This window comes from Cottoperca gobio, chromosome 4, assembly GCF_900634415.1.
Source record: "Cottoperca gobio chromosome 4, fCotGob3.1, whole genome shotgun sequence".
Classification (NCBI taxonomy): domain Eukaryota; kingdom Metazoa; phylum Chordata; class Actinopteri; order Perciformes; family Bovichtidae; genus Cottoperca; species Cottoperca gobio.
In genome coordinates this window covers 27,519,129-27,543,023 of record NC_041358.1, presented here as the reverse complement: position 1 = coordinate 27,543,023, position 23,895 = coordinate 27,519,129, and the positions used below count along the sequence as shown (strand labels likewise).

At 45.8% G+C, this 23,895-nt stretch overlaps 1 protein-coding gene across 1 annotated transcript in view; it reads right to left on the bottom strand.

Moving 5' to 3' along the window:
- fbn2b (fibrillin 2b) overlaps nucleotides 1–23,895 on the bottom strand; it is a 70,485-nt gene that overhangs the window by 31,329 nt on the left and 15,261 nt on the right. The window contains 5 exon segments of the mRNA XM_029430079.1: nucleotides 2,785–2,910; nucleotides 7,130–7,255; nucleotides 10,566–10,763; nucleotides 19,020–19,115; nucleotides 19,398–19,493. Of these exon segments, the coding sequence (XP_029285939.1) occupies nucleotides 2,785–2,910; nucleotides 7,130–7,255; nucleotides 10,566–10,763; nucleotides 19,020–19,115; nucleotides 19,398–19,493 (642 nt within the window).

Here is a 23,895-nt window from a genome sequence, read left to right as displayed (position 1 = left end):
ACAGTACACACACATTCACATGCAACTACACACACACAGACACAGACACACACACACACACACACACATGCATTCCTATACATATCTAGGGGCACGCTCAGAAAACATGCTTCTACAGATACATGATGTACACGAATACACACAAATAGACACATACGCAATCTAAAAAACATCCCGAAGGAATGACCGAGCTGGAGGCCGGGTCGGGGGGGTTTGCTGATGAAGATGATGATGACTTAAATTGGATCCAGACCGAGGTTTTGTTCGCTAGTGTTGCTCCACTACACAAGCATATGCTTTCATTTGTTGAGGTGTTTTTACAGACTGGCTGACTGGACAGGTCTTCCACCGCCGTGTGACAGGACATTAGGCTCTGATTACTGTCCGCCCCCCCTAGCAGCTCCACTGGCCTTCTTCACCACAGCACAGTACATCCCACAGTACATCCTCTAGCACCAGAGCCATACGTCCTGCTTCTAGAACATGAGGGCATGTCAACAAAAATATTCACTCTCTTTAATTCACTTTCTGTTCTGAGCACAGAAAGGCAAAGAGATCAGACAGCATCGGGAATTAAATCAAAGTTTATGATTATGACTCCCCAGGTTTGTGTGTAAGTCAACATCCGAGAGCAGAAGAGCCTTAAACCTGCATTCTCTGTAACATCCAGCAGGGGGCGACGCCTGTGGCTGCAGGTTGTATAGAAGTCTATGAGAAAATGTTTCTACTTCTCACTCGATCAACTCAGTTAAAACAAATATTGTTTGACTCTCGAGTTTCAAGTCTTCTTCAACACATGATGTTCATTTTGTAATAAAATAGACGATAAAGCAGGGTCTGCTTTAGGGCGGGGCTACCTTGCGATTGACAGGTCTGTGTTTTTCTCTTACAGCTTTAACTCTTTCTCAGTCTGTTTTCACTTCATGAAAGTTAATTGTAAACTTTTAGCCTCGTAAAGATGTCTTGTTCAGTTGGTTGTACTTCGCTACGCCCTCTCTGGTAACTTCTGGTTGCAAGAAACCAAGATGTCAACTGCCAAAAACCAAGATGGTGGTTAAAACGCCAAACTCAAGGCTTCAAAAAACTGCAGTCCACAAAGCAACAAGTGACGTCATGCTGACTGTACATACATACAGTTTATGGACTAAGTGTGACTTTAGATCCCTGGTTTGGACCCGACCCGGTCTAGTCTGGTTCTGACTACTCCCAATTGTCCATTTTGGAAGTGGGACAGAGTCGGAGGTTTGTGTCCGGCACCTGCTTTATTTTATTTTCTCTCTCTCCTCCCTCCAGCCGGCTGCAGAAGAGCAACTGGAAAAGATCTCAGAGGATGGGAGTGGAAAAACGGTCCAAGAGGAAACGGTGAGATAGATAACGAGGATGAGACACGAGAACGCTTCAGTTTCAGAGATAAAGAAAAATACCCAAAACAGCCAACAGAGGAGACGGAACCAGCGAGAGGAGACGGAACCAGAGAGAACCAGAGAGAGGAGACGGAACCAGAGAGAACCAGAGAGAGGAGAGGGAACCAGAGAGAACCAGAGAGAGGAGACGGAACCAGAGAGAACCAGAGAGAGGAGACGGAACCAGAGAGAACCAGAGAGAGGAGAGGGAACCAGAGAGAGGAGACGGATCCAGAGAGAGGAGACGGAACCAGAGAGAACCAGAGAGAGGAGACGGAACCAGAGAGAGGAGACGGATCCAGAGAGAGGAGACGGAACCAGAGAGAACCAGAGAGAGGAGAGGGAACCAGAGAGAGGAGACGGATCCAGAGAGAGGAGACGGAACCAGAGAGAACCAGAGAGAGGAGACGGAACCAGAGAGAACCAGAGAGAGGAGACGGATCCAGAGAGAGGAGACGGAACCACAGAGAACCAGAGAGAGGATTCAAATGGAGAAGGAAATATGTTCCAGAGTAAACAGGGAGACTTTGGACTGTCGAAACATATCCTCTAATAAATTACATTCGATACACATTTTAAATGTATGCCGTGTTCTTTATAACTACAGATGTTCTGGAGGTTCATGATGTTTGGAAGCAAATTTCTCCAGATGAAGAAGTTTGGGAATCTGGTGTCCAAATACTTTCAGATTTATAAAGTGTTCAGGTTCCACCATGCTGAGGTTTAGGGGCTTAGTTTTCCCTTAAGAACAACACTATATACCTGTTACATAGAAGCTACTGATTCTGTATGCGCATGCACATGTGAGATGACATACATTAGGTACTTTTGACCCACTTCCTCTCGAACTTCACAAAGATAAAAACAGCAAAGCTCCACAGATGATGGAGGATGGATTGCATGACTGTAAAATAACCTGGAGGAAACATGCATTTCCAATTAGCTACAGGAGCTTTACAGCTTTTACCTGTGATGCTGATCGGGTGAAGCAGACGGACCCTGAGCTGAAATAATGTATTAACACCTGGTTGTGTTTCACTGTGGCTGCCATGATTTGTGAGGATTGCAGGAATACATTAACACCTGGTAGTATTTCATGGGACATGTCACTAAAGTATGCACTGTATGTGTGTCCGCGTGTGTGTGAATGAGTCAGAGGGGCACTGACAATAGAGTAGATTAATGCTGTCAAGGCCAAACAGTGCGTGCAAGTGTGTGTGTGTGTGTGTGTGTGTGTGTCTGCACATGGTGACCACAGGCCAGCTTGACTCATCAGAACTGTGCTCACAGGAAGCAGATGTGAAGCTTCCAGCGAGCCAAGGGGGCGAGGAAACGCACAAATGAAAGAGAGAAATGTTGTGAAAATGTGTGCGAGACTCACCCACACATCTGGAGCCATCTGTGCTGGAGACGTAGCCTCGCGGACAGGTGCAGACGTAGCTACCAGCGGTGTTGGTGCATTCGCCTCCATCACACACACCGGGGATGGTGCTGCATTCATCGATGTCTGAAACACACATAAACATGCCGTTACATCATTACAGTGAAACCTCATCGCATCGCTGACACAGCTGTCGGAGCGCCATCACGCCAGCTCAGGACATTTTTGAAATGTCTTCGTTTGGAAAGATGCAGAAGCAGTAAAAAGTTTATTATTAAGCGAATCAAAAGAATCTGCAGTCAACTTCACTCCTGGTGTGTTCTGCGTATGACATGTAGGAACAATGCAAGAACACAGTTAAAGGGACAGTTCACCCCAAAATCAGAAACACGTATTTCTCCTTGTTTGTAAAAAGATTGTTTTGCTGTGAGTGCTGGAGAGACGTCTGCCTTCTCTACAATATAACGGACGTTTGTGGCACTTAAATACATTTGAAAAGCTCAACAGCAATGTCTCTTTACAGGAACTAGTTTCTTTCTGATGATACACAGAAATGCAGGTAAGAGGAAAAATATGTATTTTGTGAATTTGTGGTAACTGTCCCTTTAAATGTCAGTGAAAGACGAAAAGCAGCAGAAACATCCAATGTGGGCCACTGTGGCTTCAATATACCACATTTATTTTTAATCAGATCAACAATCAACCAATCAAATGACATATAATACAAACGAAAGAGTCTAAGAAATGACAACCACATGGTGGGGCTGAGTATTTCCTGGAAGCCATGTCAGATTCGTGGTCAGATATCTACTGATTATTATATAACTGCACATTTAATCTGCACTTGATTGTGATTAGACCACATTTAACATTTGAGAAGTGTGGTTTCATCCTGGAGAAAATCACTTTCACTCTCAACTACAATGTACAATTGCTTCCAATCTACAGATGGCAACGGCATTGAAAGAACTAAAAGAAAGCAAAGTCCTGGGGTTATAGTTGACCTTGTTTCAGAGGGAGCACCTGGGGGCTTGGCAGGGCCCACCTTGGCGTGGCACACTTTATGATGGCATTAAGCTGTAATATTGAGAGGAAGGGGGCCCCATTGCTCCATGACGGGGGAACCCAAAGTGAAGTTCCAGAAGGTATTGGGTTTTTATGATGTGTCACGCTTATTTATACGCATACGTAATTACTGCACCACTGCGAGGCATAATTACAGCAATAGCGCCGACGTGGTGCATGCGGTAATGTGTGTGTGCGCCCTGCACGTTCACTTGTGAAGGGTGTGTTAGTGTTTGTCTTTCTCGGAGTAGAGAGTGTGTAGCTTGTGCGTTTTTTTCTGTGTAGGAACGCCCGCCGTGGGAAGCTAAGAGGCTGTTCTTCCCCCGCTGACTCCTGTCTGACAGCAGTGGCAGAAGGCTTAGGTGAGGCAGTAAAAGCCAAATAAACCCTGTGTCAGCAGCAACATGCCAGACGTTACGCTGCACACAGACGCTGTGTGTGTGTGTGTGCAGGGAAATGTGTGTCACCTGGACCAATGTCTACAAGTGTGTGACTGTGTGTAAATATATAATATATGTGAAATAGTAAGACAAAAATAAGTGTTTCCATTGGTTCATTCGATCTAAACTTTGATGTGTATTTGTTGAGCGCGAGTGTCAGAGCGACGGGGAGGTCCGTGTGTGTGTAATGAGAAAGTCTCCCAGGTGCCGTAAGTGTTTCTTTGTTCAGCACTAACAGCTGGTGTTGAGCCAAAAGACTGTATTTATGGAAGGAGAAGCAGAAAGAGAAGAAAGAGTAGTAGGAGGGGAAAGAAGGAGACTGTTGAGCACTGTCTGAGCTAAAACCAGCTGCTCGTTGCAAAACGGTCCGACTACCATGACATCTTAACTGCACTTTATCTTAACTGCTCCAAAACCTCAGTCATTTCCCCTGTGAAAGCTGTAAGTGAGGCTTGTTTGTGCATTAGCTCGAAGGGCATTTCATTAAAGCTTCCCCAAAGGATCGAGTCTGATTGTTTCCCGGATTTCACTAAACATTGGTTTCCTGCCGATCCAGGACTTAAGATTCTCGTCACAACGAGTCTTTTGTTTTTACAAGCTTTACAACACTGAACTCTTTCTCTTGACTGCACGGCTCAAATGACGAAGTCGCCTGGTAAATCCTAGAATAAACAGATCAACTGAAAAGAAAAGAATGAAAATTCTTTCTTATAAAACTTACTGATGCAAAAGATTCACCTATTTCTAAATATGTATTTGTTGAATTGAGTCATTTAAAAGTGGATTTAGTGTTTTGTGGGCCCATTTTCATGCAACTTGGTGGAAGTGTGCAGCCCGGCCCACAAGATCTGATCACAGAAGACACAAAGTATGTTTGACCTTCGTTAACATTGCGAGAGGGCATCTGTGCATTGTGTCACGTGGTGTTGGAATAATCAGAATAATGAGTTCCCGACTGGACAGAACAACGAAAGCGACATGTTGTTAAATGCAACAAAATTAGAATTTCGAGTGTCATCATTGATTGTTTGATGAGAGATTAGTCATTACTTGCCTCTCTAGTCCACGATCACCTCTGTGAAGAACACAAAGCTCACACTGGACATAAAGAAAGAGATGAGTGTGTGAAAAGTAAAGAAATGACCATGAAGGGGAAACTTTCTAATCCTAAACTCCTGCTTTATTTCTCCCTCGTCTCAGAGTCTCCTTGGAGTATAACTGCTCAGGCCTCGCTGTGCTGGAATGTGGCCACAACCTCCACCCCCCGTTCACCCTCCTCCACCCCCACGTCTCTTCTTTCAGTGCTCAGCATCTCTCTGAAGCGCTTCTTCTCTCCTCACTGTAAATCCTGAAGCGCCGGTGCTGTTCAGCCAAAACCACAACTGAAACTGGGACAGTTCAGTGAAGTCATCTTCCCATTTCCTCCTTTAATTCACTGCATCATAAATCATAAATCATAAATCGTGGTAATCGCTTCCCATGAATCTGAAGTGGACACGCTAGTTTTCTTTCTTGCACGAGGTGCAGCTCTCAGCCACGCGAGGAGACTTTAGATAATAGTTTGTACACTACGATATCCAGTCCGGCCTTGTTTAAGATCTTTCTGTAATCCTCCCTAAAGTCTGAGAAGATATCGGCTTCAGTCCAACAGACACAACCCCGGCCTGGCTCGCTATCGGACTGTTTCGCCTGCGCATTGTTTGAATTCCATCCAATCAGCACATTGTAATGTTAATCCTCTCCATGTGTGTGTGTGTGTGTGTGTGTCCAGACTTCTTTAACTCTGAACATGTCGTCATCTTTAAACGCCCGTAGAGATTTGTAAGCTGATCCCTGCAAACTCACAGTTTGAAAAAGCACCGTCCATGTTACTGTATCACCAGTAACTCAACACCATCTCGTTTGGTGATACGCTGATATATTTTGTGATGCGTTGGTCTTTAAATAAAGATTGAAATCAGTCAGAATCATTTGCTTCATATCAATGAATTCAGTCGCGTACATTAAGAATTATTTTGTCAAACTGACTCTTATAGGGTGGTGATGGTGTAGTGGTCTAGTGGTCTAGTGGTACGCCTTCCAAACAAAACACTAGAAGGTCTGGAGTTCAACACCAGGCTGCCACCATTGTACTCCTGAGCAAGGTACTTAACCCAGAGCTTCTCCAGGGAGACTGTCCCTGTACTTAGTTCACTGTAAGTTGCTCTGGATAAGAGCATCTGCTAGATGACCTGTAATGTATAAGATCTGACACGGCAACGCTTTAGTCTACCCGTCACAGATTGACCAGGGTGACACAGAACTGAAGGACATTCCTTTAAAACCTTTTGTACTGGGAAGTCATTTCCAACTGTCTCATTCTGTGTCATTAAATCCGTCGTACACACATTACTGTCCAACTTCTATCTGTTGCTGCGGTATTTGTGTTTGCATAATACCGCATGATTATCAACTGGTGTTGCTAACAATGCTAACCTGGTTAGCGCTGGGTTTTCCGACTTGGTGTGACATCATTCCCAGCTTCGATTTCCGAAATAGAACCATTTTTATTATCATTATGTTGGTCCATCCATCCATCCATCGTCTACCGCAGGGGCAGCAGCTCCTTTAAGGAACCCAAACTTCCCTTCCCTTCTCCCGAGGCGTTCCCAGTGAGGAGATATAATCTCTCCACCGAGTCCTGGGTCTTCCCCGGGGTCTCCTCCCAGCTGTACCTGGAACACCTCCCTAGGGAGGCGCCCAGGTGGCTCCTTACTAGATGAACCACCTCAACTGGCTCCTTTCAACGTAATTATGTTGGTTTCTTTCTTAATTGTTGAACATTTCTACATGAGACTCACCTTCACATTTGTGGCTGGTTTCACTCTGCCGGTGGCCGGCGGGACATTTACACTCGTAGGAGCCAACAGTGTTGATGCAGGTTCCTCCGGCACAAAGATTTGGCACAGCCTGGCACTCGTCCACATCTAAGAGAAGGAAGGAAAGACACATCCGTGAGAAGACGAAAGAAAAGATCAAAGCTTCTAATAATATATGTGCAGCATGTTACACGGCTGCACTTCAAACAATGTGCGTTCTATAAAATAATGCGTTTGTATCAGTTGTGCTTCAAAGCACATTTTAATGTTTCTGGCACCCTTTAGTCGCTAAAACACTGTTGATTCTTCTTTTTCTACATCTTTGCAAAGGGGATGAGGTAAAGGGAGAAGTAACTTGGCGCCGGCTGTGATGTCTAAGACCACTTCCAGAAAGACCCGCTCCAGTTCACAGGAAATGGCTTTTTAAATGTACGTTTTTTGCCAGAATTCAATGTGAGTCACTTTCCCCGTTATTGGGGATATATCCGAGGGCGGGTTCCTGTAAGAAACTGTGAATATCTCTGATCCTGGAACACACACACACACACACACACACACACACACACAGTGGGTTTATAGTCACCACATTGTCAGTCACTAAGCAGGACCCAGGCATTATAAATCAATCAATCTCTGCTTTTCTTTTGTTTCTAGTGTTGAGGAAAGAAAGAATCTAGCAGCCAAGATCCTGATGTGGAGCCTGGACATTTGGATTCATGGTCCGGTGTGCTTTGTACTTCTGCCAGAGAAACGTTGCTCGAGGCTTCTTTTGAGACTTGAGAGAAGGAAGGACAGACAGTGAGAAGGAAAGTAAGAGCGGAGGCATGTGGGTCACAGAGACATACCTCGAACATATGAAGGAAGTCGTGGAGCTAAATACAAACCAGATACTGATGTCATTACCCTAAAAAATACTGTCTACAGACTCATACATATAGCTGGTGGATTGTGGTTTTATTATATTTTACTGAGGACTGTGTCACATCCCTTTGATGTATTTGAACAAATGTTTTGGCATTTGGCGTAAGTACATCAATACTTGTTGGTACATCCAGTGTATTCTTAGCTGTTGTACCGAACTACATCCTTCACAGCCCTTATAATAACCAGAATGTGTAAAGTGAAGGGTGAACGAGAGGCATTATCTGCACTATGTACTTACATTTACCTAAAGCTCAACGTTTCCCTCTGAAGTAGAAGTAGAGTATAGTAGAGTTGCATATTTCTAAAGTACATTGAGGGCCTTTCGCAGGTCCAGAAAGTCACAAATGTAACATTATTCATAATAAACCTAAAGCTGTTTGGGGTCCTTTTAGTTGGCTCCAGGCAGTTGCCTCAAATGCCTCCTGGTAAAGTCCGGCCCTGGTTGGTTCGGTGCAAACAAAGATGGACTTGCTCCCGACAATAAATAAATATCAATGTGACTGCTGCTACATTGGTACGTGCATGAAAACAGAGCCACCTGGACATACTGGCCTGTTATACCGACTGAATGGCCTTTTTGTTTCACTTCATTCAACCTTTATTTTGAGTCGCTGGACGAATGGCAGGTTTTGGGCCGAGGTTCAGATACCTGGAACCAGCCTTTGTACACACACGCTGTCAACACATGTGCCAATGAAGTCCAACAAGTATTGGTTTAAGCCCACCATGTGTAACTTTCTTTACGCGAATGTAAACAACACTTGAGATTTCTATAATCCCCAATTTCCCAGGATAAATACATGAAGCTAATGTCCGTAGCTCTGATACTGCTGATGTGTGGCCAGGTGCTGTGAGCATCAGAACAAAAACAAAGTCTCTGCGAACGGCTCCAGCTACACGTCAACCATCACATTCTGCCCAGGGTGGTGCTGGGCGTGTCCGTGTGCGAGGAGCTGGATTGAGGCAACAAAGAGCCAGGCTGGGCCGGTTTAACGAGGGACACGACCTCCACATATGTCATGTATTGATGCAGTCTTATTGCTTCGTCTGGTCCGGGCTATAGCTTATTAGAGAGGCATGCAGAGCGAGTCTGGTCTGGGCTGAGGGGGCTCTGGGACACCAGCGGCAGGAAGGTTGATAAATAAGGTGAATCTCAGTTCATATTCCCTCCAGCTTCTCTCTTATAATCTCCATATCTCGCTCTGTTGGAGCCATGAGGCTGCTGGATTCTGTTATGTCTGTAGTTATTCCCCATAGGAGCCATTTCCTTTGTTGAAACTTGACCTCGCTGTATAAAATGCGACCACCAGGATAATCACTGCCTCATGAAACTGTACAACCACAAACAAGAGGCCGAAGGCATCCAGAGGCATTCCTCTGCATATTGATGGATTGATTTTGGTACATTATAATAAGGGGCTTTCTGAGCAGCTTCCAGAACAGAAGTGGTCGCCATCCAATTGCCCAAAAATGCAATTCATCTACAAATTTCCAAAATATTTTATTTGAAATTACAGCAGGGATTTTTCTATGGTGTTCATCAAGGTCTTGGGGTCTGTTTAGGGATTTTTGACCATCTTTATCAACACCTGAGTGGTAAAAAGGTTTTTTCATTTGTATCAACCCAAAGAACTTATGAGACATTGTTGAGGACGGGAATGGCCGTCATATATTTCCCTCAAAATGTTTGAAGCTCTTATACACGCTAAACTTTCAACATTTGAATAGATGCCTAACCGAAACACAAAGTTTATAAGCTATAAACTCACTGTACACTATGTGGCCTAAACTGTGGTCCTCCTATCTCCCCCTAGAGATCCCCTGTCCCCCCTAAAAAAGTGGGTCTATTGCAGGGAAACAGCTGTTCGATGTTTACAGGGATATGGAGATTTATGTTCACGACTTCTGCTTAATAAGATCATGAAGATAAGTATCAGGACTCCATGTACCTGTGTGCATGTAAACATGCTGTTAACACGACCTCGAGGATGTTGTGGGCAGGAATTGCAACTGAGATGATGACGGATAAAGTAATGGTTGTTTATTATGGGGATTGTTTGTGTGTGTGTGTGTGTGTGTGTGTGTGTGTGTGTGTCCTCCTTCATCACTGTTAAAAAGAAGATCTTCCAGGTGTGTCTAACAAGCAACAACCTCTGGGGCAGAAACAATAAAAGTGCCATAAACTGCAGTTCCTCTAATGGCCACACGAGGCTCCAAAGGTGAGTCATTCTCCATAGACCTCCATGTTAAAGCTTTACAGCAGAAACAAACATGTTTACAGCCTCTGTAGCTCATTTCCCTACTTATGTTTTACATGACTAACCCCTTATATCATATTAAGTCCTGAAGTTATGTATATTTAATGGCGTGTCCGCTTCCCTCAGCTCCACCCAGATCCACATCTTCGGCTGTTTTTTAATTAGCTTGGAGTTACGTAGGTGGTGTCGGCGGTCGGAGCCCCTCACAAGAGAGACAGCCGTGTGATTAATCTGACCTTGGCACGCTCCGGTGCGGATGTTGGGGATGAAGCCGCGCCTGCAGGGGTGTGGCTGGGCGGGGCACTGCTCACAGGGGTGGCCCCACGCTCGACCAATGGTAGCGCAGCAGAGGGTTTTGGTGCAGACGATTCCACTGAGCTGGCCCTGGCACATCTGGTTGTTCACCTGGGTGAAGCATGGCCCCGTCCTGTAGTCTGCGGAGGAAAGAATCCTTTGTTAGCCGGTGATTTCACATCTGATTGATTAAATGTTAAAGCGGTGATTCATTTCCTCCAACACATCTGGCGCAGCATTAAATGAAACCAGATTACATATTTGAGGAATTTCCTCAAAGGCATATTTCCTCTCATATCGAACTAACGGACTCTTTCTTTCTTATTTTCGCTCAAACAACAAATGGAGGAATGATTTCAAATAGATGACTCACGGGACCTTTAAACACGTCCTCACAGTTTAATTGTTTCAAGTGTTTAGTCTTTGAGTCAACAATCGGCTCATGAAAAAGGACCATTTACAAGTAGCGGGATTTACAAGGACTTAAGAAGAACAATATGAGAGTTGGTAGCAACATGAGAGAGAGTGGGGTTTTATTATTAAACTGCAAAACCTCCAGATTGTTTCTTTCTGCAGGGATCCTCCGCTGTCTCTGAGATAATAAGTTAACCTTTTGGACTCCAGAACTTCAACAGTACAAGCAGCGGAGGTGGTTTGTCTGTAACAACCTCCCTCTTCAGGACAATGCCCTTCTGTGTGTGGGAGTCACATGACATGTGTTACCCAGAACACAAATGTCTCATGTGTTGATATTGCAGATCCTATCTTTTGGGGAAGGATGGCAACAACAGTGAAGATAAATACACACATTCTAGCAGATGTTGAAAGTAAACACATGATGAGAACACAGAGTCTTCAGTGGCCACCTCGTCTCCATGCTGCCAGAGAAACTGTGGCCTAATCTTGTTAAATGCACTTCACAAATCAGGCACAATGACCTCATGCTGAAACCATTTCAGAAATACCATCTTCGTCTTTTCAATCACATATAGCGTAATGATGGCTTCCTTTGTGGGAGAAACCCTTATTAAGTTCTCTGCAGTGGCGCCAAACTTAATACAGCCTTCATTAAAACAGCAGATTGTTAGATTGTCACAGGGGAGATGAAAGACAAACTGCACAGTTGGCTAGCCAAGGCTGTGACAGCGAGACGTGGAGGAGAGCTCTGAAGGACAGAACGCCACGAAAAGATAGGAATCAGTGTCTGCTGGGAGTCCTTCTTCAGACTTATTGGTTCCTTGTGCTTCATGAAAGGATCGCAGAGACGAGCAGGAGACGCAGAAAGAGAAAGCCAAAGGAAAGTAGGTCAAACTGAGCATGCAGAGTGCAGGTTGGAGCTCACGCCCGTTCTCCCTCTCCTCCATCTGTCTTCATTTCTCTTTGCCCGCTTCAGGTCTTCCTGTCTGTCTGACTTCTAACTCTCTCTTTGCCTTTCAGACGCTTTTTGATCTTGTGGTCGACTTACACACCACATGCATTTACTCATGTTAGAGGAATAATCCTGCAGACTAGAGCCTGAACAACAAGGTCTTATGAACGAGGCTACATCTCTCAATACTTTAAAAAACACACACAAAGATATAGTTTCACGTTTGCTTTCCTGAAACAAATTGTTTTTAGAAAGAGAGGGGAGTCGTGCATTTGTTGGGGACTATTTTCAGCTGCGAATCAATACACCTTTGGTGCACTTACGACAGCAGGACGGTGCAGTAAAGAGGAAGTACAAAGATATATATGTGTTTTGGCCTTAAACCTTAAAACCAATGCTCTTAAATATTGTCTTGTTTTGACAATCTGATCAAATATTTAAACTGAAAACTGTTCAAACGGACAGAAAAAAGAAGGAAAACTATAAAAAAGAAACAAATGTTTTTGATTTATATAACAATGCACAGCGTCTTATAGAGACTGGACTCTTCTCTGATCCTCCAGCAGACGGTCGCACTCAGCAGCCAAGTTCAGCAGCGTATGCATGTGCGCTGAATTAAATATATATGCATGCACATGCTTTCTCAAACATTGGCCAACTCTCCTCTCTTTCTGTTACACACACATGTCTGTGTAAAGACACACGCCTGAAGGAAAACACAGCATCTGTCGGAGCTGCAGCGTCGAGCCAAAGACTGGAGCTCACACTGTCCCAATCCACTGAGAGAGTGTTCTTTAGTTTCCACCTTGTGCATACATGTACGTGTGGTACACACATGTTGGTGTTTTATGCATGTCAGCGGACGTGTGCGAGCAGAGCTCGGGCAGGTTAGAACGAGGGAGCGATCCTGCATCCTGATTCTGTCCCGCTGACAACATTCGGAAGTCATTTTGTCTAATTAGTGTTCGAATTGCTCAATAGATCGAAAACATCTCGTCTCCTCTTTAAATCCTCCGTCTCACACGTCTCCAGTTTCATTCACAACCAGCTCTATGAATGAAGTCATTTTCCTACATGTTAATAAAGCTTTTATTTCATAAACATCACAGCTTCTAATAAAGGTTTCTGGGAATGGCAGCCAGATGTAACTCAGTTTGAAGCACGTGTAACCTTTCACCTATATCAGTCCACAGAGATTACCCAGACATCCCCGTGGTACCCGGGTCTGACCCTTCACATACGATGTTTCTGTGTGAAGCCAAGCACATGATAATAAGTAACATTGCAGAAACACGATCAGACATCAAAGCGCATTACTCTTTGCTCTGATGAAAGTTGGATTACAGGAAGATAAAATAGTGTTGGAGGTGAACAATATGTAATCCTGTCTGGAACGTTAACTCTGCTGGGGAAACTTTTTCCCATCAACCGGATCCATCTGTGGGAGCGAGGAGATGGGACGGGGGCGCTGACCTGCGCACGAGAGAGGAGGAACAAAATCCCATCTCAGATCCATTAATAACTTCTGAAGTATTTATGAAAACTCCCGGGAGACGAGGACTGGGAAGATAAGAGACGTGAAATATGAGTTTATGACAATCAATATCTCATGAATACATACTTTCCTATGACAGGAGGTCAACAGGACAAATGAATTAGGAGAAGAAATATGTACACACTCGCCTCTGTGTGTGTGTGTGTGTGCGTGTGTGTGTGTGTGTTTGTGTGTGTGTTTGTGTGTGTGTGTGTGTGTGTGTGTGTTTGTGTGTGTGTGTGTGTGTGTGTATGTGTTCAAACCAGATGTCCTCTCCAGACTTTATACAGCTGGAAGATTTACTGAGTCTAAACGTCATGATGTTATTCACCTGTTCAGAAGCAGCGACATTTTCCAATCATCCTCTGTGTGTGTGTGTGTGTGTGTGTGTGTGTGTGTGTGTGTGTGTGTGTGTGTGTGTGTGTGTGTGTGTGTGAGGGATGTTTATCCTCATCATAGCGGTCTCTGTTAGTATCAGTGCCACTATCAACAAGCTTGAAATCACTCTTCTCCTTTATCCCTTATCATCCCTCAACGAGTCTGCTCCTTTCATTTAGTCCACACCAAAGGCAGTCACCCAAACTTGACTAAACACACACACACACACACACACACACACACACACACACACACACACAAGGTATAACAACTGTGGGAGAATGGAAATTAGAGCGATAAGCTCTCAGCAATCTAATGAGATCTGAAAGCCTGCAGCTCACTGCTGTATGAACAAAGTCCATTTCAGTTTCTCAAAGTCCAAAGTGATGTTGTTAAATGTTGTTAAATGTTTTTAAATGTTTTTAAATGTTTTTAAATGTTTTTAAATGTTTTTAAATGTTTTTAAATGTTTTTAAATGTCTTTACTTGTTTTTAAATGTCTTGTTTTGTCAGAAACCCACAGATATTATCTTGAATATGATTTAAAATCTCCATATCTGAGAGGCTGATAAAAACAGCATTTTCGGACATTCTTGCACGAACAAAGATTTAACGTGTAATTGACGGACTCATTGTCGCAGCGCTACGTTGCTCTACGTTGCTCTACAGCATTCTGTAACTCACTGATTGTGTTGTCAAATCTATGTTGACTTCTGCAGCTATTTGTGTGTGTTTTGGGAAACTTGCCAACACAACAATGTCCAGCAGTGGAACAATACTGCAGCCTCAGACTCACAGTCGGGCTCCATCAACAAGAACCACTCATGGGACACGTTACTTATTCAGTGAAGGGGGGGGGGGGGGGGGTGGGTAGTGCTGTCTGAACTGCAGCGAGAGTAATTTGGCTCATTTTCCATCAGATCAAAGACTACTTCATCGCTACTCGAGTATTGATTTGAACAAACCTAATGAATAATTCCCTCCCAAAGATCATCAAGTCAACGGCCACGATGAGAAGCAGACTCTGAAACCAGCCCGTGAAACGTGACGTTCCTGATGACGAAGAACGCACGTTAACGTGGGGACACACATCTGCAGACACGGAGTTTTAAAGTCACTTCATGAGTTCATATTTGCTGGTTTGGGTTCGTTGCGTGTCCTGCAGCAGAAATTCCTGCGTATGGAAAGCACACATATGGGGTCTGCATTAAGTCACGCTGCATTAGTTTATCATTTATAGACTCGCTGTTAATCTAATTTAGCTCGGCTCCCAACTGGCTGACTCAAACTAAATTGTCATTGGAAGTATTTTCCACAGAGTGACCTGCGCCTGCCCCGGAGTCCCACCCTTCCACCAGCGCAGCCATCCTGTCCTGCCATGTTCTGTCCACTCCAGAGTCAACAGAGCAGAAATAGCACAGCTTCCACCTCTTGCAGAACTTCAACATGCCCTTGACGTCAACGCCTGCTGGGGGGGCAGAGCTGCTCCTCTGTTATTTGCTCTGGACGGGGACTCAGCACAGAGCCTGTGTACGTCCACAGAGACAGACTGGACCGAGTCAGCTGTATGACCCGGAGCTCTGCTCACACCAGAGCGGGGACCGAGTCAGTGCAAGTCACAAGTCTTTACACTCAAGTCCCAAGTTCTGTAGTTTTTAAACAAACAAACTTTGGGTTTCTTCCAACTAGAGATCGTAACGTAACGTTTAACTTGTGTATTTTAGCTGCCTCTCACTGTGTTTTACGTTTCCTTATTGTCTTTAAAACGTATGTAATGCACAATACAGTTCTCTTCTCTTGTTTTAGTTCTACATGCTTCTCTCCCGCGACCTGTCATCTCAGTTCATCTCAGTATCAAGTGTTCTCAAGGCTCAAGTCCAAATGAAGTCATCAGCGTTAAAGTCCAAGTCGAGTCTAAAGTCATCACACATGTGAACTCGAGTCCAAGTCCTGTGAGTCGAGTCGGCACCCCTGACGCACACACACACACACACACACGCCTCCCTCTTAGTGTGCGTGCAGGTGAAAGGATGTGGAGCTCACGTACAGAGCAGGTATGAGTGGCACGCACACATGTATAGAAGTAAAACATACTGCACATGGAGCTGCTGAAGAATGACAGCGTGCATTTAATGAGGGATGACTGACTCAACGAGCCCGAGGCGCACACACACACACACACACACACACACACACACACACACACACACACACACACACACACACACACACACGCCTTCACAATCACAGTTCATCTGCAGTCTTCTCACAGAATCACACCGTAAATCCTCTGACTCATGGACTCTCACACAAACTGTGAAACCACGAGCGGAGCCGCACTGAAGGTTACACCGGGGACGCCCCGTCCAGGCCAAACGCAATATTAAAGAAACACACAGGTCGTTTATCTAAGAGTATCCCGAAGGATGTTCCTCTGAGTTGGAGAATGATTGTGTTTGTCTTACAAACTGTTCTGTTCTGGCAAACTGAATGATAGAAATGTCCTGAGTGACCTGTTTGTTAAAGCTGCGGTGACGAGGAAGGTGAATATAAATATGTTGCAGCTCATTAAACTCAAATTGTTGACGTCCAGCTTTTCTTATCCAACGCACGGCGGCTGGGATCCTTCTGGAGCCGGCCGTCACTAATGTGATTTCTTATGAATTATGCCGTTGATTTGACAAACGAAGCCCAACTCCTCTCTGGCTGATGGATACTTGGCACCAGAACACACACACACACACACACAGACACACACACAGACACACACACACACACAGACACACACACACACACACACACACACAGACACACACACACACACACACAGACACACACAGACACACACGCACACACACACACACACAGACACACACAGACACACACGCACACACACACACACACACACAGACACACACACACACACACACACACACACACACACACACACACACACACACACACACACACACACACACAAAGATTTATAAGTGTTTCCCCCGTGACTACCTGCAGGTCCAGCGGTCTCATGCAGCGTGTTTGTCCTCCCCTCCTGCAGCCTTTGTGTACACAGCTGGGGAGTCCATTTTCATTTTCACTCTGTCCCTCCCTCCTCCTCCCTCCTTCTCTCTGTCCCTGCTCCAATGCTCATCGGGAAATGTCCACGATCGCTTTACAAAGACAGTCTGTCAGTCCTGTGGGGGGGGTATTTACTGCCAGATGTCTCCCTCGGACAAACTCGAGCCCAACACGGAAACAAGACCCCAGAGTTCCATAGAGTAATACGCTGAAGGATGGAGAGGAAGATGAGAGGAAGATGAGAGAAGGGGAGAGGAAGGGGAGAGGAAGATGAGAGAAGATGAGAGGAAGGGGATATTAAATGATATCCGATGCTAGAAGGGGAGAGAAGATGATAGTAAGATGAGAGAGGGGAGAGGAGTGATAGAAAGTGAGAGGCCTTTTCGCTTCCTTTACTTCCGCTTCTCTTCCTAGCGCTTCCTGTCTCTTCCTCTCTCTCGGCCTTGTCTCTTCCGTTTCGCTTCCTCTTCTCTCCTTTCTCTTCCTCGCTGATCCTAAGATGAGATGAATGAGAGGAAGGGAAGAAGACAGAAGAAAATGGCTGTTTTTTATACAAGCATACATTCATACTTAGGTAGGAAAAGGAATGCAGACGAATGAGGTGAGTGAAATCAAAGGTAAAGAACTTTCCGCTCCCTCAGTGTCTGTAACAGCAGGAGGAAGAGGGAGGAGGTGGGAGGAGGAGGGAGGAGGTGAGGGAGGAGGAGGAGGAGGAGGAGGGAGGGGAGGAGGTGGGAGGGGAGGATGTGGGAGGATGCGGGAGGAGGGAGGAGGAGGAGGAGGTGGGAGGGGATGGGTGGATGTGGGAGGAGGAGGAGGTGGGAGAAGGAGGAGGGGGGAGGTGGGAGGAGGAGGAGGTGGGAGGATGTGGGAGGAGGAGGAGGAGGTGGGAGGAGGAGGAGGGAGGAGGTGGGAGGAGGAGGAGGTGGGAGGGGAGGGGAGGATGTGGGAGGAGGTGGGAGGGGATGGGAGGATGTGGGAGGAGGTGGGAGGAGGAGGTGGGAGGGGAGGGTCACAGAAAGGGGAGTTTGGTCTGGATGTGCGAAGGTTCCACTCCCGTTTTAGGTGAACTGAGGTGAACGGAAATCCAGGTATTTTTCCCATCTGCTGTGAGACGTTACCACCTACTTCTAACACGCCGCCATCACTTCCCACCACACAAACACACACAAACACACACACACACACACACACACACACACACACACACACACACACACACACAGGCTTCTGTTCAAAGCTCGGGAGACGAACGCCCACTGCCGGATCTAACTGTATGAAGTCATCCTGAAGTCTCACGAGCTCTGACAGAGTCCGTCTGGACTGATAGGAGCAACACTCACACACATCAAAGCCTTCCTGCTGTGACATCTGCCTCAACATTAGAGTGTGCGTGCGTGTGTGCGTGCGTGCGTGTGTGCGTGCGTGCGTGCGTGCGTGCGTGCGTGCGTGCGTGCGTACAGTATCGCAATATGATCAAACACATGAAGTTCTTTTCTATAGCTGAAATATTTCTTTTTGTAAGAACTCTTCTGTTCTTCGCTTCTTTCAGGTCGTGTTCGACGTGTTAGACTGACCAACAATGATTGTGATTGGTGGAGAGCTGTGCACGCAGAGCCTGCAGGTCCCTCAGGAGCAACAAGAAGCCTTATTATGTTATATATACTTCATATATATATATATATATATATATATATTTATATACAGACTTCAGTCCTTCGTCATGGAAAAGGAGAACCGAGCAAGTTGCAGCGTGACGTGTTGTGACGAAGTCTTCATACAGTAGTAGTGGTCGCTGTTATTCGTCAGTTTTACACACCAAGTTAAAAGTAAAAGAAGAAGGAATGCATATAATATTTACAGGTGGGAAAGATAGTGTTAGTTATTATCCCTCGATGCAGAGATCTGTGATCGACATGTACAGCATGTTAAGTTACTGCTACGTTGCTCTGCAACATGAAAACGATGGACAGTGTGAGGGTCTCTATAGAGACTGAGCGGAGATGAAGAAACACAGACAGCAGGTTGAGCTCTCACCTCTCTCGCACTGCGGGCCAGTGAAACCGTAGACGCAGGCACATCTGTTGGGCCCGATGCAGCGCCCGCCGTTCTGGCAGCCGTTCTCACACACGGCTACAGGGGGCAGAGGAAGAGAGAGCATGTTGTATATCTGTGAGGATGTTCGCTGATGACATGGCTCTGTATTTGGCAATAGATCTTACAGTTTTAAGTACACAGATTGTTCTCTGATTCTTCTTGCTGCCGGACCAATAGTCTTACAAAAGGCTTTGTGAGCTGCAAACTTATGAGGTCCAAATATTAAGACGGAAACATGTACAGTAAGTCAAAGTGGGGACAATTTGAAATGCTTTATAACTAAAGACTCTTTACAGAGAGGTGTGCTGATCCACTCACGCTGTCCGCAGTGGTTTCCCGTGTAGCCCTTTGTGCAGGAGCACGAGTCCTCTGCACAGCTGCCTCCATTCATGCACCTGACGTTACAGGACTGAACTGCAGGAGAGAGGAAGCAGAGACGCACGATGAGACACAAAGAGTGTGAACACACACACTTCAACAGTGATAACACAAGCTGCAACATTAGCACAAGGTAAACAACCGCTGGACGTTTTGAAAATGTGCTTTGAGTCAGTTTCTACTTTATTAAAAAGGTTTGAATCTTTTACGGGTTTCATTCACCAAACCTCGACTTTCAGGAAATTAAAAGGGAGAATTAACCGATTGCTTCAGTTCTTTTTAAATCCAAAAGCGCATCAGGACTTGTTTCCAACCAGTTCAACAACCACGCTCACTTTCACACATTAAGAGGATCTTTCCACTTCAGTTGACTTTGCACAACGCTGGTATTTCTTTAGCAGCTTTAGATGAACAGACAAGGCTGAAAAGCCCCCAGGCCGCAAGACCAAAGCTTATCAAGCAGACTGGGGGTCGGCCATAAGTCGAGCCAGCTGTACGCTACAGTCAGGCAGGCAGGCAGGAATTTGCAGAGAAGAGAAGGAAACTGGGTGAGGGGGGACGTTTTGGTACAATCGCAAATTCCAAACAGGATGCACAGAGGAGCGAACGTAAGAGGAAGAAAGGCAGTAACGTTGAATGGTGGGTAAAACACACCAGAGCAGGTATTACGACGTGAAGCCGGAGACTGTGAGAGAGCCCATCGCACAAACACGGCTTTCACTAACTAATTGGTCTTCCTGGCAGACGGGCAGCTTTCTGCTGAGCCAGCCGTTTCCCGAACAAGAGGAGAGAAGACATCGATGTGTTTTCTTTACGTCTCCTTGCATCCTCTTCCTCCTTTCATCCTCAAGAGGATGTTTTACTGTCCTTTAGTCTCCCTGTGCCTTCAATTTTCTTCCTTCCTCCATTATTCCCTCAGCGCCTTTCATGCTCTTCTGTCTAAAACTTAATCGCAAGTTCAACATTAATTTCCTCTCTGTCTCTCCGTCTCTCCGTCTGTTTACGTCTCCTTCTCTGGAACATGCAGCGGAGGGGGAATGACTGAGGCTGTCTAATGAGAAATTCTGAGTTTGTACACTTGCCACTGTAATCCTCCCACTTATACTCACTAAATATGACTTGCATGAGTCATGATGAGTGAATATGCTCTTAGGTAGCTTTTCATTGTCAGCCTCCAGCCCGTGTTCCCGGCAGATCACGCAGGACAGGCTGCAGTTACGTGAGTCAAAGCACCAATGTTGGACTTGAACCTTGTGGAGTTTCAGTAAATGGTGTAAAGGTGTAATCCACTGAAATGCATCTGAAGTCGAGAAGGAATTCAAGTTTACTTTCTCATGTGCAACACTTGGCACACGCTGTGGACAGATTTGGCAGAAACAAGTTTTTGTCTGGGTTCTGTCTCGTGGCAACAGATGGTGATAAATTAAAGCAAATAGTTTGGGACTCTGGGGCAGGCTGGGTGCTGTCTGTCTGTCGGTCTGTCTGTCTGTCTGTCTCTCTGTCTGTCTGTCTGTCTGTCTCTGTCTGTCTGTCTGTCTCTCTGTCTCTCTGTCTGTCTGTCTCTGTCTGTCTCACTGTCTCTGTCTGTCTCTGTCTTTCTGTCTGTCTGTCTGTCTGTCTGTCTCTGTCTGTCTGTCTCACTGTCTCTGTCTGTCTCTGTCTTCTGTCTGTCTGTCTGTCTGTCTCTGTCTGTCTGTCTCACTGTCTCTGTCTGTCTCTGTCTCTCTGTCTCTCTGTCTGTCTGTCTCTCTGTCTGTCTGTCTGTCTCTGTCTCACTGTCTCTGTCTGTCTCTGTCTCTCTGTCTGTCTGTCTGTCTGTCTCTGTCTTTCTGTCTGTGTGTCTGTGTGTCTGTCTCTCTCTGTCTCACTGTCTCTGTCTGTCTCTGTCTCTCTGTCTGTCTGTCTGTCTCTGTCTTTCTGTCTGTGTGTCTGTCTGTCTGTGTGTCTGTCTGTCTGTCTGTCTGTCTGTCTGTCTCTCTGTCTGTCTGTCTGTCTGTCTGTCTGTGTGTCTGTCTGTCTGTGTGTGTGTCTGTCTGTCTGTCTGTCTGTCTGTCTGTCTGTCTGTCTGTGTGTCTGTCTGTCTGTCTGTCTGTCTGTGTGTGTGTCTGTCTGTGTGTCTGTCTGTCTCTCTGTCTGTCTGTCTGTCTGTGTGTCTGTGTGTCTGTCTGTCTCCCCTCACAGGAGGTGTGTCAGGTCGTACTCTCAGAGTTCATCCTCAACATGAGGTTTTAAATCTGGTGCTGTAAATGAAACTCCTCTTGACGTAAAGCCGCTCCGCCCCACAGACACAACCAGGCTGCTGTACGTTGTTTGTACAAGTGAAACAACCGTCACCCTCTAGTGGCCGTCGTAATTATGACGGGAGCAAATAATGAAGTCTGGTATCGTAACTATAAAGCGAGTCCCCTCAAGTCTGGGTCAAACAAACACAAGACTTTCAACCAGACACTTTGTGTCCAGAAGTCCACGGACTAAGTAACCTAATCAAGTGGTTGTGTAACCGATACGTTCAACAACGTAGAATAGAACGGTCATATATGTCGTTTTGAGAGTCATTCCCAATCGACCTTTGCAGGGGTGTTGGTATGTGGACGTGTTGTAACACGTGGGGAAAGGTTTAGCCGTGGGCTGGTGGATCGGAGACGCTGCAGAAAGAGTCCCAGAGGACGATAGGACAGGTGCTGGAGAGATGGAGACACAGGAGAGGGAGGAGGTGAAGGAAGCGAGCCAGAGGGAGATGATCTCACAGGTTAACCTCCTGCTCCCCCTCCTCATGGCACTTCATCCCCCGCAGGTGGAGAGAGATGGTTTACTCCAATGACCCGTGCCTGGAAAGCTGCACGTGTAGAGCAACAGGGTAGGGGGATGTGGATGTGTGTGTGTGTGTGTGTGTGTGTGTGTGTGTGTGTCTTCCAGACGTTGAGCTAAAAGAGTTGGGTGCAGCTTTGCGGCACCACAATGCACCTCTGTACTCGGTTAGTGTCGTCGGTGAGCTGCTCACATCTGGGTGTTTTTTACGAGAGGCTGCGAAACACAGGAAGTCCAGGCTTGTGTGTGTGTGTGTGTGTGTGTGTGTGTGTGTGTGTGTGTGTGTGTGTGTCTGATGGAAAACTGAAGAGCTTTATAGCTGTGTTTTGTCCTGGTTTACACACACCCCAGAGACCTCTGACAAGTCAGCCTCAGTTTCGGCGTGGATGCAGTGAAACAGGAAGCTACATGAGATGCTGTCAAAGGTCCTGCGTCAGGTTTGGAGAAGAATTGGCAAAAAGGAAATGCTGATGAATCCTTGTGTCCATCCTCCACCATTATAAGAGCCTGATGATATCTCTTTGTTAGTTTCATGTATTAATGTGAAGGTTACATCGGAGCTTCTCGTACGTCATCATCTATTCTCTAAATCTGTTTCCATTGCACTTCGTCGCATTTTGCTTTTATTGATAAACCAACGTTTACGACTCAACCGGCCTTTTTATGCGTAAATTGAAAAAAGAATTGGATGGAAAAAACCCTAAATACTAAATTCTTTCCTTTCTGGGAAACTCACAGTCGTCCAACGTAGTTCTTCACACACATCGTTAATCTTCTAGGTAAATTACACCCATTTATTTCCTCACAGACCTCCTACCTGACGGGACGGAGCATTACTTGGCGGTCGAGATGGACTACATTGAAGTGGCACGGCTTCTAATTAAAAAAGCCTCTCTCTGCATTCCTCACTATTGCTCGAAGTCAAGAGCCAATGGAAGCCTGTGGACAGCTGTTTCTCAGCATCAGGGCAAAAACGTTTGTGGTAATAATTTGGTAATTATGGTTATGGAGGAGGAGGAGGAAGATGACCCGATACGATCCTCAGCACAGCTGCTCTGCGTGTTCATTACAAGGAGGAACTTGTGAACCTGACGTGTAACTCCAGGTCATCAGGATCACCAACGCTACGCTGTTTTAACTCTTTCTATTTCTGGACATCTGTGAGGTCTTCCAGGCTGTGCGCGGAAACGAGTTCATCGGCACACAGCAGAGATTCCAGGAAGAGTCATAAAAGAAATGACAGACGACCGCTTGTGTGGACGCTAACGGCCGACGTGTGGATTACATGAAGAGAATCACAAAATGTGCTGCTGATTTATTCAAACCTCTGCATTCCACAGGCAAGATGTGAGACGTGAAGATGCTATCTGTAGCGCAGCGCACCAGGGTGCTCCAGTCAGGCCGGATCATTAAAGGAGAGGAAATTGGCGTTTCCCAACGGATCTCCGCAGATCTGCAATTTGTTTCCAAGTGTCCCGAATTATCCTGTTAAATGGTGGACTCGATCCAAAAAGCTGAATTTGGGAGTCGGCACGTTCGAGGAAGACGAGTTTGTCTTCTCTTGGCCCGAAGCCTCCGACACGGATCATGTTTCAGTTTCAACTTAATCATTTGGTGTGTGTCGCTCTGT